This window comes from Puma concolor, chromosome A1 (assembly GCF_028749965.1).
Source record: "Puma concolor isolate L17-30 chromosome A1, mPumCon1.1.hap2, whole genome shotgun sequence".
NCBI classification, from domain to species: domain Eukaryota; kingdom Metazoa; phylum Chordata; class Mammalia; order Carnivora; family Felidae; genus Puma; species Puma concolor.
Window position 1 is genome coordinate 188569820 of NC_141667.1, and position 13697 is coordinate 188583516.

Consider the following 13697-nt stretch of genomic DNA (forward strand, 5'->3'; position numbering starts at 1 on the left):
AAAATCCAGATCCATTTGAGAAAAGAGTATTTTGCCAAATATGACAAAATTCCATTCAAGAAATTAGTTTAAATATGATGTAAAGTATGTTCCCATGTGCATATCATACATATGTATATACACAAACCCTTTTAGTATGTGTACAGGACTTTTTTTAGTGTATTGCAGAGCTTTTTCCCAAATTCTTCATGGAATGGTGGTTATCTCTTTGGGAAGGATTAATCATGAATTACAATTTTTTATATTATGTGACCTGAAATTTTTGAATTTTTTAAATAATAAAATGGGTGGGTTGCAGAACTTTTTTTTTTTAACTTTAAAGATTTTATGTTGCAGATTATCTAAAATAAATTTGCCTCTTCACAAAGCAAGGACTCCGTTATCTCAAAAATTTATACAGCCAAATAGTCAAAAGTTTCTATTGGAGAACATTGATAAATGTTCTAACTAGTTCATCTAATTTTGAAAATCATCCTGTAAAATGTTAAAATTAAAACTTCAGAGAGTTGTAGACTCACCTTATAAATTTGAAGATGTATGTGCTAAATATAGAGATTTATAATACTAGGTCATCAGAAATGTTTGTCAAGAACCTATAGAAAATGTCAGTGAAATTTTTGGCCTTTTTTAACTAGATGAAAAGATGGACTTTCTGAGTAGACATTTTGCATGAGTCTATTCGAATTCCTTACGGTAATATGTGTATATATATGTACATATATTACTGTAGTATATTTTTATGTAATAGTTACAGGTTTAAAAACTTGCAAGTTGTTAAGTGGGATATCATATATAAGTACTTAAAAATTCTTTCAGTTACGTGACACTGTGATGAAGCCATGGACTAAAAACTCCTCCTGAGCTGCATTTTAATAGGCACAGAATCTTTTAAATTTATCATAGATTTTTATGTGCAGATTTAAAATTTATACCTAGAGACTTTAATGTCATACAACTTACGATCAGTTGTCATTGAACATGTAATTGTATCTAGATTTCACATTATGCTATACTTTGAGGTTGTACTATAAATCTTTTGTGACTATGAGTTATTTCAGTATGTTGCTAACATTGATTTATATTATTAGTTCATGTTACTTTAATTTGAATGGACGATTTCTTCACCAGCCACTTAATGTAACAAATACTAAGTTTAACTTATATCCTATGCAGTTCTGAAAGCTTTGTAGGAAGTACTTTAGTTTCAATAGAAACATTCAGGGTTTCTTTTCTCATGGAGATACTTACGTTTTGTAACAGTGATATGTCATACATCGTAAATTTAAAAATAATGTGACACTTTAAACTACTGTAATTTTAAAATAATATGATACTTTACGCATGCAAAATTATTATATTTGTTAAAGGTTTCCAGTTTGTAGTTACTACATATGTCATTTGTAAATTAACAAGAATTAAAATGCATTAAGATACATTTAGCCTTGTATTCTCATTGAGACTTCAGTTCAGAACCTACAGCCAAGATCTTGAAATGGTTTGAGATTGTTGCTTGAATAGCAGTTATCATTGTATTATAAACATGTAGACATAGTTCTCTAGTCAGATACCGGCCAGTAGTAAAGTAGTTTCGTTGAAGTATGAGAAAGTGTTCTTGTTTCCTGTTTAAAGGTATTTCCAATCACAAGACTGATTTTAGAAGTAAATAACCATAAAAAGTAAATTATAAATATAATAATAAATATTAAATGGAGAAATAACCACAAAGTAAACGGATAGCTGTCTTCACTTTTGTTTTACTGATTTAAATATTAAGTACTGTAACATTTCATTGTTTTCTTCAGAAATTATTAATGTTCTACATTCTAATGTTCTTAATTGTTTTAGGCTGCAGTTCATGGAGCTCGTTTCAAAGGGCAGGATCTAAAACTGGCATGGAATAAACCAATAACTAATATTTCAGCTGTTGAAACAGAAGAAGTTGAACCTGATGAAGAGGAAGTATGTTTTTTTTTTTAATTTGTCTTTGCCCTCAAATGTTCACATTTTTTATGAAATGTGATTTTATGGCTGTGATTTTAACATAAAACTTTTATTCCTGAGCCATATTCCAGGCAGGGGATGTCAGATAAATGCAGACAACTTTAAATTTTCTGGATTAATGAGAACTGTGGATTGCTAATCCAAAGAAAGAAAAGAAAAAGAAAATCATATATATATATATATGTATATATATATACATATATATATACATATATATATACATATACACACACATACTCAGTTTTCATTTACTCTTAGAAAACAATAATTATTCATTAGATTTTTATCCACAGGAACTCTTGTAATATTTTAAGTTTAGAGTATATATCCTACTCATTTGCTTTATTAACATTTCAGGTTTCCTTTATTTTAATTCATATTGTTTTAGTTCATTAGAGTGAATGCCTGCTAAATGGTAGATACTGTGATAGGCACAAAAATGAATAAGACACGGTCCCTATCCTCAAGGAGCTTATAATCTGGAAAGGGGGGTGGTGACAGACACATAAAAAATTAATTCTAATGAAAGGCAGAGTGATATGCTCAATAAAGATTTGAACAATACGCTGTGGGAACCCACGGGAAGGAGTGATTATTTCTGTCCAGAAGAATCTTGAAGAAGGTGGTGACAGTGGAGCTGAACCCTGAAGGATAAGAAAGCTTTCCATAACCAAGAGCTGGGACTGCGAATATAGTTGAGAGAGGCATTTTAGGTGTGGAAGAGGAATAGGTATGGAAGAGTCCCTTTTTCTTGGGTACAGCAATTAGTATGGTGGCTTAGAGGTGTAAGCACAAGGAACAATGAAATGGGAGAGCACTTTGAAACCATACACTTAAAAATAAGCAACTCTATCTTAATCATGAAATAAGCTGTAGGAAAAAGTTGAGGAAGTTAATAAATAAAGGTAAGGTGGGGAACTGATTCCATGTTTTACCTTTGTTAGATTCTTGTAATGGCACTTCATTTTGTTTGAAGAGCATTCGAGGCTGTTATACATATCCGTAGTCAAATGCAAGAATAAAATGTGTATTTTGAAACTCATATACATGATTTGTCATTTTATATTTTAGATTATACCTTTGTCCTTCCATGAGTTTGAATTGAATGGGGAGAAAAGCAGGAGAGCTCCTGGTATTAGGTATTTTGAAAAGTTTGAAAAGCAGTCTGAGAAGCTTTTATGAAGGGAATGGGGAAAAGCAAGGAATTCTATAAAAGAAATGTTTGTTACATATAGCAGAAAAGAAGTATAAATCTTGATAGACTTTTCTACAAGTTAATTGGTTGATTTAGTGTCCAGGGTTAGGGTAAGTCAGAGAAGATTTATTGATGTTTTTCTTTCTTTCTTTCTTTTTTCTTTTTTTTTCTTTTTTTTTTTTTTTCCAACAAAAGGTATTGAGCAATGTTTTGTAGGTGTAGAAGATGGCATAATTTGATTGAGTGAGGCAGGAGAAATGGCATGTACAAAAAGCTTACTTAGATATTTTTTTAGTGCCTGTTTGATAGAAGCAATAGAATAGATACTGTAGAGAAACCATTGAGTGGATAAAGGTTGCTTTTCTTTGTTTCTTGAATATTGTAGCTATAGAAATACCTTTTGTATTCGACTCTGTTGAGAGAAATCAGTATTTAAAAGTGTCACCTTTTTTCTTTTCTTTTTTTTTTTGGGTAAATTCCTAAATGCATTTTAACCTAAAGTTTCAGGAAGAGTCTTTGGTGGATGACTCATTACTTCAAGATGATGATGAAGAAGAAGAGGACAATGAATCTCGTTCTTGGAGAAGATGATTTGACTGATCATTGATCTGCATATGCTAGAACTCTACCTGTGTTTCATTAGTATTATCTAATGTACTTTTACATATTTGTAAAAACAATTTTTTGGTAAAATGTGATGAAGATGGATTTCACAAATAGACAAAAGAGAAGAAAACTACCTTCTGATCCTGTATTTTGAAAGATTGATGTTTGCATTTTATTTCAGTAAACAATTGCTAAAGACATCACACTAGAAACATATGCAATGTTTTTATTACATACTTCTACTGAACATTACAGAATTCTTTGGGTTCTTTGTAATTTAATGAATAGGTCTAAAAACTTATGACCAATACTTGTTATAACTTAGAGGATTTTGTTTTACTCCAAATAAGGAATGAATTTGCATTTAAAATCTTAATGAATGTTTTCAAAAATGAATAGATAACATAGTACTCTAACTAAAGTCTCCAAGTTATGTATTCATAATATTACATAGTAGTATGCTTAGGCTTTACTATGTATTAGCCTTTTGTTGGACTTGTGTATGTATTTTACCATATGGGTTTTAATGATAACGGTGTATGACTGCTTTGCATATGAGTCCTTATACATTCAGATGTTAAAAATAAAGCGGAATGGTCTCTTGAAAAGAACAGAAAAGAGAAGAAAAGAAAATGACAAAAAAAAAAAAAACCCCACAAAGACCAAGACAATGTTCCTTGATTTTAAAAAAGAAAAAAAAAAAAAAAAAAAGAAAGAAAAGAAAAAAAATTAAAATAAATAGACCATTCCAGATGGTGATCTACCCTTCCCCCCAATTATCACAAAAGGAGCTATAATCACTAACTTATTAATAATGATTATTGGTACCTTTACAAATAATGTACAATCCAATGTTAAAAATTTATACCACTTCAGTTTGGTTTGATCCTATAAATTTTCAACAGCTGTCTTAAAATTTAAAAGCAGGCTGATTAGTTTGGAACCAGACTTCAAGTAGAGCTAACATTTGGTGAATAAGAAAACATCACATTACATTTTGGATGTATGAAAGAAAACTTGACCATTTGAAGATGTATGAATAAAGAAATGTACTATAGATACTACTTTAGGAAAACACTGTTTGGTAAGTGTTCCAGTCTGATATTTTAAGTGTGCATTTCCTATACTTTGTATAAAAATCTTTGACATTTGACACAATATTGTGATTTTTAAGTGGATTTCTCTGGCAAATGAACGTGATCATTGAAAGTTGATAAAACAGCAGTTTCAGGAAATAAATGCATTCTTTGTAGATTGAGGGGGTGGGAGATTACCTATTTATCTTTTAAAATTCATCGTTTCAGTTGCAAGTGTTCCTGCCCCTCCTGAGATTATAGTGATTATATTAAATGTCACATTAAAAAAAAAAAAATCACTTTCTTCCCATACTGGGATCCTCACAGTCACAACTGTAATTCCAAACACCATAATCTTCTGTCAGTGGGGTAAATAATGGATGCTTTTCCTCTTTTTTTTTTTTTTTTTTCCTCCCACACTTAGGGTTAAAGTTGTATATATGTTCCTGATGATAATGCTATTTCATAGGAATGTTTGGGCTTGCAGTTGGTACACGTGTTAATATTTAAAATTTCAAAATCAATTTCTTTTGTCAAAATAGTGACTTTACTCAAAAACTTCTTTACTTAGATCTGTGATATATTTTTATGTAGTCTCTTGTATGTTGACTATGTGCTATTCTGATTCATTAGGTAAGTTTGTTTTCTTTTCTTTTTAGTAGTCGTGAAAGGTGCCAAATTGGCAGAGGCTCACGTTTCTTCTCTTTACACCAAACAGGTATTATAAAGAAAGAAAATCTTTCAAAGGCCAGTTAAATCTCCATGCTGATTTTTGGCTTTATAATTTGATTAATACATTTTAGCCTGATATTTTAAAAATTATTGTAGAATAATTACTTCCTACTTATTTAAATCCATAAATAGCTTATCAGTTTCCCTAGTCTTAAATTCTCTAGTAACCCAAAATTAAAATGTTTTCTTAAGCCATATTGCTTTGAATGAATCAGAAAACAAGCGTTTCAGTTTGGTCCCAAAGTATGGGGATTAAACATTACACACATTCATTAGGGTCACAATTATTCTCATTAATAAGATCTTAGCTATAAATATTACTTAGTATTTAATGATTGGGTTTTTAAAATTAATGTTTGTAAATACTAGTACTCTGTATGTACTATCATGTTTCTGATTTAAAACTTAAGATATCCCTTTGAAGTAGTTGCTGATTCCCATTTTACAGATAAGGAAACTTAGGCTAATAGAGTTGGAGTGACTTGCCCAAAGTCACAGCTAGTGAGTGAAAGGACTAGATTTAAATGCCGGCATTCTGATTTCAGTGCCAATTTTTTTTTTTTTTTTTTACTTCTACATTGTTACTCCTTCCTAATTATTGATTGAGCATGAGATTGTGTTTGCAGTAAATGTGGTAGTTCTTGCACAAAATTAGTAGACTTCCTGGTCATTAGTTAGTTCATACCTTTACACTCCCTTCTAATACAGCACTTTGTTCATATCTCTGTTACAGTACTTATGTTGTAATATAATTTATCTGGTTTATATGTCTGTCTTCCCCACTAAATTACAAGCTCCTCTAGGAAGGGGACCATGTCTTATTCATCTTTTTATCTCTAGTGATTATCACAAAGCCTGGCTCATAGTGGGCACTCAGATGTTTGTTGGATGAATTAACGAATGAATGCATATTTAAATCTCCAATAATGGAGTGACAATTACCACCCTTGTTAATTCTTATCAATTTTTCAAAAGTCTCTCCTGAAGGTCTTCTCCGTTATTGAGACTATTTTGCTAAACAAGTGATACAGTTAAGTATTGCAACAGTGGGGTTACAAATACTGTTGGAGGAATGTACATGTAGTCTTAGTGGAATTTCCACAGCAATTAAGTAAGACATTAATAATTTGGAGTATTAAATGTTGTCAGTTTCAGGAGTAAAACAGCTTTTGGTTTCTGTCAGTGTATAAGAATAGAAATACCAAGAGCCACCAATCTAGTCCATCCCACTAATTTTCTTTATATCCAAAGATGACCTCGCATAGAGTACCAGATAAGAGATTTAGCTTATGGTCCCAGCTCTGCAACTAACTCTCTGGCCTTAAGCAAGTGTCAACCAGGAGTGTTTCCTTGTCTGTAAAATGAAAAGGCTTGGACTAGATGATCTGTAAGGTCCCTTGCACATCTACAGTTTCCTTGGTGGTATATTAGTATTTGATCTAAAACAATTTAATATATCTGTACCAGTTCTCCCTATCTGTTGCCATTATTTCTGTCATCAATGGAAGCAACTTAGATTTGGTTATGATAATCTGTATAACATGTCTTGGTACAGTTTTATATATAAGTCTTCCCAAATGCTCACCGTTGGTTGGTGCAAAATTCATTTAACCTTTAAAGTATAGATAAACTTCCAAATTCACTAGACTTTTCCTACCTATAACTTTTCCTTTTGCTTCTAAACTCAAAGGCTAAAACACTTTTGCTATTACAATATGCTACCTAAAACTTGAAACACATTTTAAATTCTACAGTTCTCCCAACAAGTTCTTTGTTTTAGTATAGATCTGGGCTGAATTTGAAGTCAAAAAGGATTGAGAACAATGTAGTAGTCACTGCTTACAGGAAAAAATTGAGAGAAATTATATATTATTGGTTAAAAGATTGATTAGGATTACTTCAAGGGATGGTTGAGTTGTCATTTTACATATTTCACTCAATATATTATGTCTACTTAAGCAGTGTTGTTTAAATGTTACTGGATAATTGTAAGATTTAAAAAATTAATTTTAGTATTTAACTGATGCCCAACCATTTAATGAAATCATGTTGCAGGAATGGGAGAGTATTCCATAGCTCTTGTTTTACTGTAATATGATCAAGTGTATCAACCAGTAGTTTACTATAAAGATGAGACTTTAGTGTTTTAGCTGATGACCTGTAGAAAGTATGGCTGAGCTTAAATGTAGGAAATTTCCTGTGACTAGAACTGTTTATGGGAACTGTATTTCCAATCTTACTTGGAACACTAATCATTGACTCTAAGGGTTACTTAAGAAAGCAAAAACAGTTGCTTGTTTGATATGTGGAAATATGAATGGTTATTTTAGAGTGTTATACAAACTTTATCAATCTATATATTCTTTTTTTTCCTTCCCCTTACACATGATGTGAACCAGTTGTAGAATATTAGTTTTAGTCCTTCTAGAATTTGTATAAATATTTGTAAGCTTTTTTCCTTCTCTTCCCTTCCCTTTTAGCCTTTTAAAACAAAGGCTGCATGAAATTCTGCATGAAATTCTGGCTAATTAAATTAGTTCACTTTTTGGTCTTTTCTCTCAGGGCTTCTCTTACTCTTCTAAAGCCCTATAAATAAAAATGAAAATTCAATCTAGGATTAAACCATCAGGGAATGATGTGTGTAAGGCAGAGAGGAAAATTTCCTTTTCCCAGATCTCAGGAACTACCTTGTTCTTGTTAACTTCCTGAACTGGCTAGTTATTCTAAGGTATGTATACAGGCTTTTAGAGAAGAGTAGTTTTTTTTTTTTTTTTTTTTCTCTCTCTCTCTGATCATTATACACCTATCAGATGACAGATTATCTTCCAGATTAGCTACCTAAAAGTTCTAAGAAAGAAATAAATCTTGGTGAAATGACTGCCATTCTCAGTAATTTCTAATTGAAAACGTCATACTTGGTTAGTAGAAAAATTCTTAATTTGGTAAATAACTTTCTTGCAGTTTATCAGTAATATGTACTCATTACTTAGTGTAACTGAAAGCATTTTTTGCATTTTTTTGTATCAATTTAAGATTACTTGTTTCTTTCTAATTACTCCTCCCTATTAACTTTATTTCATCCATCCACTTATCTTCCCATCATCCAAAGTTAGTCTTCTTTTGTATACCAAGCACTGTCTCATTCTGATGTGTTCTTTTTATTTTTGGTTGTTAATCATTGTGTTTAGTATAGAATTTTATGTCCTATATTAATTAAAGAATGAAGTCATTATCATATGGAGCTTAAGGAAAGTAGATCCAACTCACAATTACTTTGAAATCTTTGGGAAATTTAAGAAGATTGTTCTTTAATTTTTATATACAGTGTCTTGGAATTTGTTCATAATTTCTTAAAACTACTTTGCCTACCCATACTTCTATAACAGTTTACTATTTTGTCAGTTACTGCATTTCCTAAGCAGAAATTGTAGACCACAGCCATGCTGTAGTGCTGAGATCTTTGTGGCTTAATGTTTTAAGGAAGCATGATGCAGAGAGGTTTTGTTAAAATCATTAACCCAAAGCTGATTCTTTGTGGAATTTGTTTCAACTTTGATTTTGATTCCTTTCTGAAATAGATTTTTTTTTTTAATGTTTAGAAAAGTTGGCGATCAATTTATGGTGTGATTCAGTTTTTAGATTTACTTACTATTTTCAAAGTTTTTTTAATAGTCTTCTCTTTTTCCAGCAGAGAGAGATCATCATTGCCTGAATTTAGCTTTGTGACTACAACAGCAAGACCTGTTCCTGTCTGGAGACGACTGTTAAAATATCATCCTATCATTTTATGTTTGCTCTTTCTCAATTTGAATAGATGTTTACATGTACTATAATTGGCATTTTGTCTCTTCACAGTTCTCTAATTGGTACATCCGAGTCCAGAAGTATGTCTGAGTGTGTGCTTTGTCTGACCTTATTCTTAAACGTCTTCTCCCCTTACTTTATATCCATTTATTTTTTAAACACTAAGAAGGAAAAAGACCTTTTGGTTTCCTAATATGAGATAAGTTCAGTCTCAGCCACGTTGAAAATTGTGTCTAAGAAAGCTATAAAGCCATGATATTGTGTTCATTAGCATGAACAATTTAGAATGAAGAAAATGATTAAAAAGTTAAGCATGGGTTTGGTTTTAATTTTTCTGGGTTTTAGGATACATTTCTGGGGGTAAGGTAGTCACTTAAATGATTTTGAACAGATGCTAAAATACTTTTTTATACACTATAATAACTTGCCTATTTCTTCTAAATACACTTACTGAGGTTGTTGCCAAGGCCACTTACCCAAATAATATTTTTAAAAAATTTCTTAGCTCTTCAAAACCAACAAGGAGAATAATTTTCTTTCTTTTCAAGTAATACAGGATGATCTGTGGATTATAAATATTGAGAAATTTCTATTAAATGTCTGGTTTACACAGTTTGTCCATATTTTCCTCACTTGCAATCAAGACATCAAAGACAATCTTAAAAGCAAGGGGAAATTGTGTTGTGTGTCTAACATTGTTAAAGATTATAGTTTTCCTGTCTTAAAAGGTGTATGTCCATATTTATTTATAAGCAGTGTGGCTTAAAATTATTTATAAAGAGTGTGATTAAATCTTATCCTAAGTATTCACCCAAAATACCATTTTTTTGTAATGGGCACCATATAAAGAAGTTTTCAGAAAATTAATTTCTGAGTATTTCTTCATAGATTCTCATGAGGCATTTGAGAAGTTTGGAAGTTGTTCTTAGTAGCAGCTCTTTATTAGAAAAGTGGAAATTACACTTGATTCTATTTGCCCTTGTTTTTTTTTTAGTTTCATTCAGCCGTGCTCATATTTTCATATTTTTTGTGCCAAGTTGACTATTCTGCAAACACTTCTTTTTGAGTATTCAATGCATTTGTCTTCGTGAAAAATAAAAAGAATGAACACATCAATCATAATGTAAATTATCTATTTTGATCCACATTAGTTGACAACAGCTTCCTGAATATTAGGCTTGATTTAAGGGAAAAGTACATGTTTCAGAAAGTCTTCTAATATAATTATGACTTGGTAGCCTGCAGGGCATTTTTAAAATTAGACTTTTGTTTTAGTTCACATTTGCAAACTAGCATATAGCCACAAGGAGTTCAGAGATATTTTCCCAGATTAGTTCAGTATTTTTTCTTTTTAAGGAAAGAAAATTCTCTTCCCCTGTGATAGTGATTTACTTGCTAGGTTAGAAGCCCAAAGAACATAGTCTGAAGAGACCATACTTGTTAACAGTTTCAGTTGGTTTTTAGATGTGGACCACATACCAGCCCCCTCAACTTTACTTTGTCATCTTTCTTTTTTCTTTCCCTTGCTTTTAAATTAAAAACAAAATAAAGCAAAACAAAATTGAATATGCCATTGGGAATCAGAAAGGGAGATGATTTGATTCTCATTAAGATCATTGTGCTTTTTGAAACTTTCTGTGAGAGCCAATAGGTCATTACATATTTAAATTCTTATATGTTGATTAATTAAAGATGAGGATTTTCATTATTTCATTTTCCTAAATAGGATTCTCATGGAGCTATGTGTAGATAACTGTACAGAATCACTTTTGTGTAATTGATTGAAGCAGTTTACCTCTGCATGATTGCATTATGGAAGCCTTTTATATATCTTTATATTTTTCAATATTCTTAGATTTTACACTATTAGCGGCTCTAGTCATGCTATATTTGTTTTTTTTAAATAGAGTTTATAAATATTTATGCTCAAAATACAGATCAACTGAATATTTTTTGATCTTGTTTACAAGATAAATAATACTTTAAAGTGATGCAGCCCCTCAAGTGTCTTAGGAAAAAGTTATTGGTGCTACAAAACCTTTCAATATCATTTTTGAACCTGTTATCTAGACTTCGCTAGGCTTTAATGTATGATCACTTGTGACTTACTCTAATCTAGCAGCATAATTATAAAAGTGGTCTGTGGTGAGTCAGGAAAAGAGCCCAGTCCATTAGAAACACCCCATAATTTAAAGATACGATACAGAATGACAGTATGCTTATTTGTGCCCAGCTTCCAAAAAAGAAAATAGTCTCTTCAGTTTGTCATTAGCTCTTTTGATAAGAGGAATTTAATCTGGCTAGAATAAAAACAACAATACATTCAGCATGGCTCAGTTTTCCCATATTTCACATGGAAAATTTTTCTAATCCTAAATATGGTGTAATCCTGCTCTGCTTCAAATTCCCATCTATCTTTGCTGAACAGGAGGCAGGGTAATTCTTAAATATTTATAGAACATTTGATGAAAAGAGATGTATTATTTACATTGTACAAGTTTTGCGTTGGTTGTGTAGATTGTTTTCTACATCTATAAGACTCATTCCAGCACCTTAGTGAATGTTCTAAAGATACAATTTTTAAGTATCAGCAAAGCATTCATAGATACTTACTTTTGATTCTCAGAATCCTGAACCTGTTTTGGGTGTGTTATTACTTCAGAACATGTTATCTGGCACAAGATTTCCTTTAATAAGTGGTTTAGTTGTACTCAAGTTCTGTGGATTGTTGAACCTAAAAACACCAAAGGAGTCTTTTCTTGTCTGGAGACTGGGTTGTTCCAGTTTTTAATACCTGTGCCCATAAGTATCCCATTTCACGAATGTGTGTTGGCATGGGGAAAAAATTCCCTGCTCTTTGAGTGGAGCGAAAGTAATTGGTTAAGCTGTAGCAGCTTTTTTTTTGTTTATTTTTCAAAATGATAATAAAACTTGAACTGAAAAAGGTAAAACTTGAACTAGAAAACTACTCTTGTATGCTTAGAATGTTTATAGTGTTACATGTTTATGTGGGGTTGTCAACATTTTTATTATTTATAGTTGAATTATGTTGTTTTGTTTGTTAAATATCCATAATGTTTATTATTTTTATATTTTGAAAATTTTTAAATAAAATAGTCTTACTAAAAACAGTTGTTAACTTTTTAAAATTGTCCTGCATCTTGCATCAGTTATATGACCTAGTAGAAAGAAAAATTTGCAGCCCTCAGGCATTGTACAGTTGAGAATTCTGAAAATGTTTATGTATCTATACAAATGGCTCCAGGTTGCCTCTTCCCCTCTCTACCCTCCATTCCCACTTTAAATTGTTCTGTCACCTTTGGTACCTGTGTGTTGTTGGCCTGATGACTCCTTTTCTCAGACATCTACAAATCCTCCATACCCTTCTTCCAATTCCTGCCTCTTTTCTGCTAGAATTGATTTCTATTCTGTTTGAAGGCCACAGTGCTTCTCCTTATCATTATCATGAGTAATAACGGTAGAGTACTATTGTGATGTCAAAGAAAGACTGCCATATATTCTGAAGTGAAACTAGATGTAAAGTGCTTATACTGTCAGCCTCTAAAGCCATTGAAACTTTTTGGAACATCCCTCCGTAATGTTCAGTTTTCATCTCAACATTTATTCTCCTGGTCTGATTTGACCTGCTTTTCCAGCATTCAGCATGTTCATTTCATATTTAATTGCATTGAGTGATAAATATTGCCATATTCTTTTGTGTTCATTGCAGATAATACCTTCTATCACCTATAACGTGGGTTAAATAAGCTTGGTAATCATCTGTCTTACACTTGTGACACTGCTTCTACAAGAAAATACATTATCAATCTCAAAGTGCATAAGTCTCGATAAAAATCTAGTTAAAGAAGTCTGGTTATGCAATAGTAGAGGATTCTGGCTTGAAATAGTAGAGGACTTTGGTTAATAAATAATGATGTACTTAGTAAAATTGTTCTTAAAACATACTTTATGTAATATATACTTTACATATACAGCCCCTGTGGAATATTTGCAGATTGAGTGTGTTGTCAGCCTTCACTTAACCTGAAAAAATAGTTCTGCATGAAATATGAATTTGGTCTTTAAATTTTTTTTTAAATCACATGTCATACCTGTTAGGTAGAAAAGCTAGAAATTAAAAAGGATGATTGAAAGCCTGTTATTTATAAGTGATCACAGAGCATTTAAAAATGGGGTTATATAATGTATACTGTTTTGTAGTCTTTTTTCATTTATGATACTAGGTTTATACCATTTTTAAAGCCCTTCCAGTTTGTAGATAA

At 31.3% G+C, this 13697-nt stretch overlaps 1 protein-coding gene across 17 annotated transcripts in view; it reads left to right on the forward strand.

Moving 5' to 3' along the window:
• RBM26 (RNA binding motif protein 26) overlaps positions 1-12545 on the forward strand; it is an 81296-nt gene extending 68751 nt beyond the window's left edge. For 11 of the 17 annotated variants that reach the window (XM_086709653.1, XM_086709730.1, XM_086709679.1 and 8 more), the window contains 3 exons: positions 1846-1959; positions 3698-5596; positions 9299-12545. In XM_086709653.1, the coding sequence (XP_086565779.1) occupies positions 1846-1959; positions 3698-3787 (204 nt within the window). In that variant the 3' untranslated portion in view covers positions 3788-5596; positions 9299-12545. Of the gene's footprint in view, positions 1-1845; positions 1960-3072; positions 3141-3697; positions 5597-9298 lie in introns of all 17 variants that reach the window. The other 6 variants (XM_086709757.1, XM_086709659.1, XM_086709671.1 and 3 more) reach the window with 6 other exon arrangements.
• The last annotated feature ends 1152 nt before the right edge of the window (positions 12546-13697 follow it).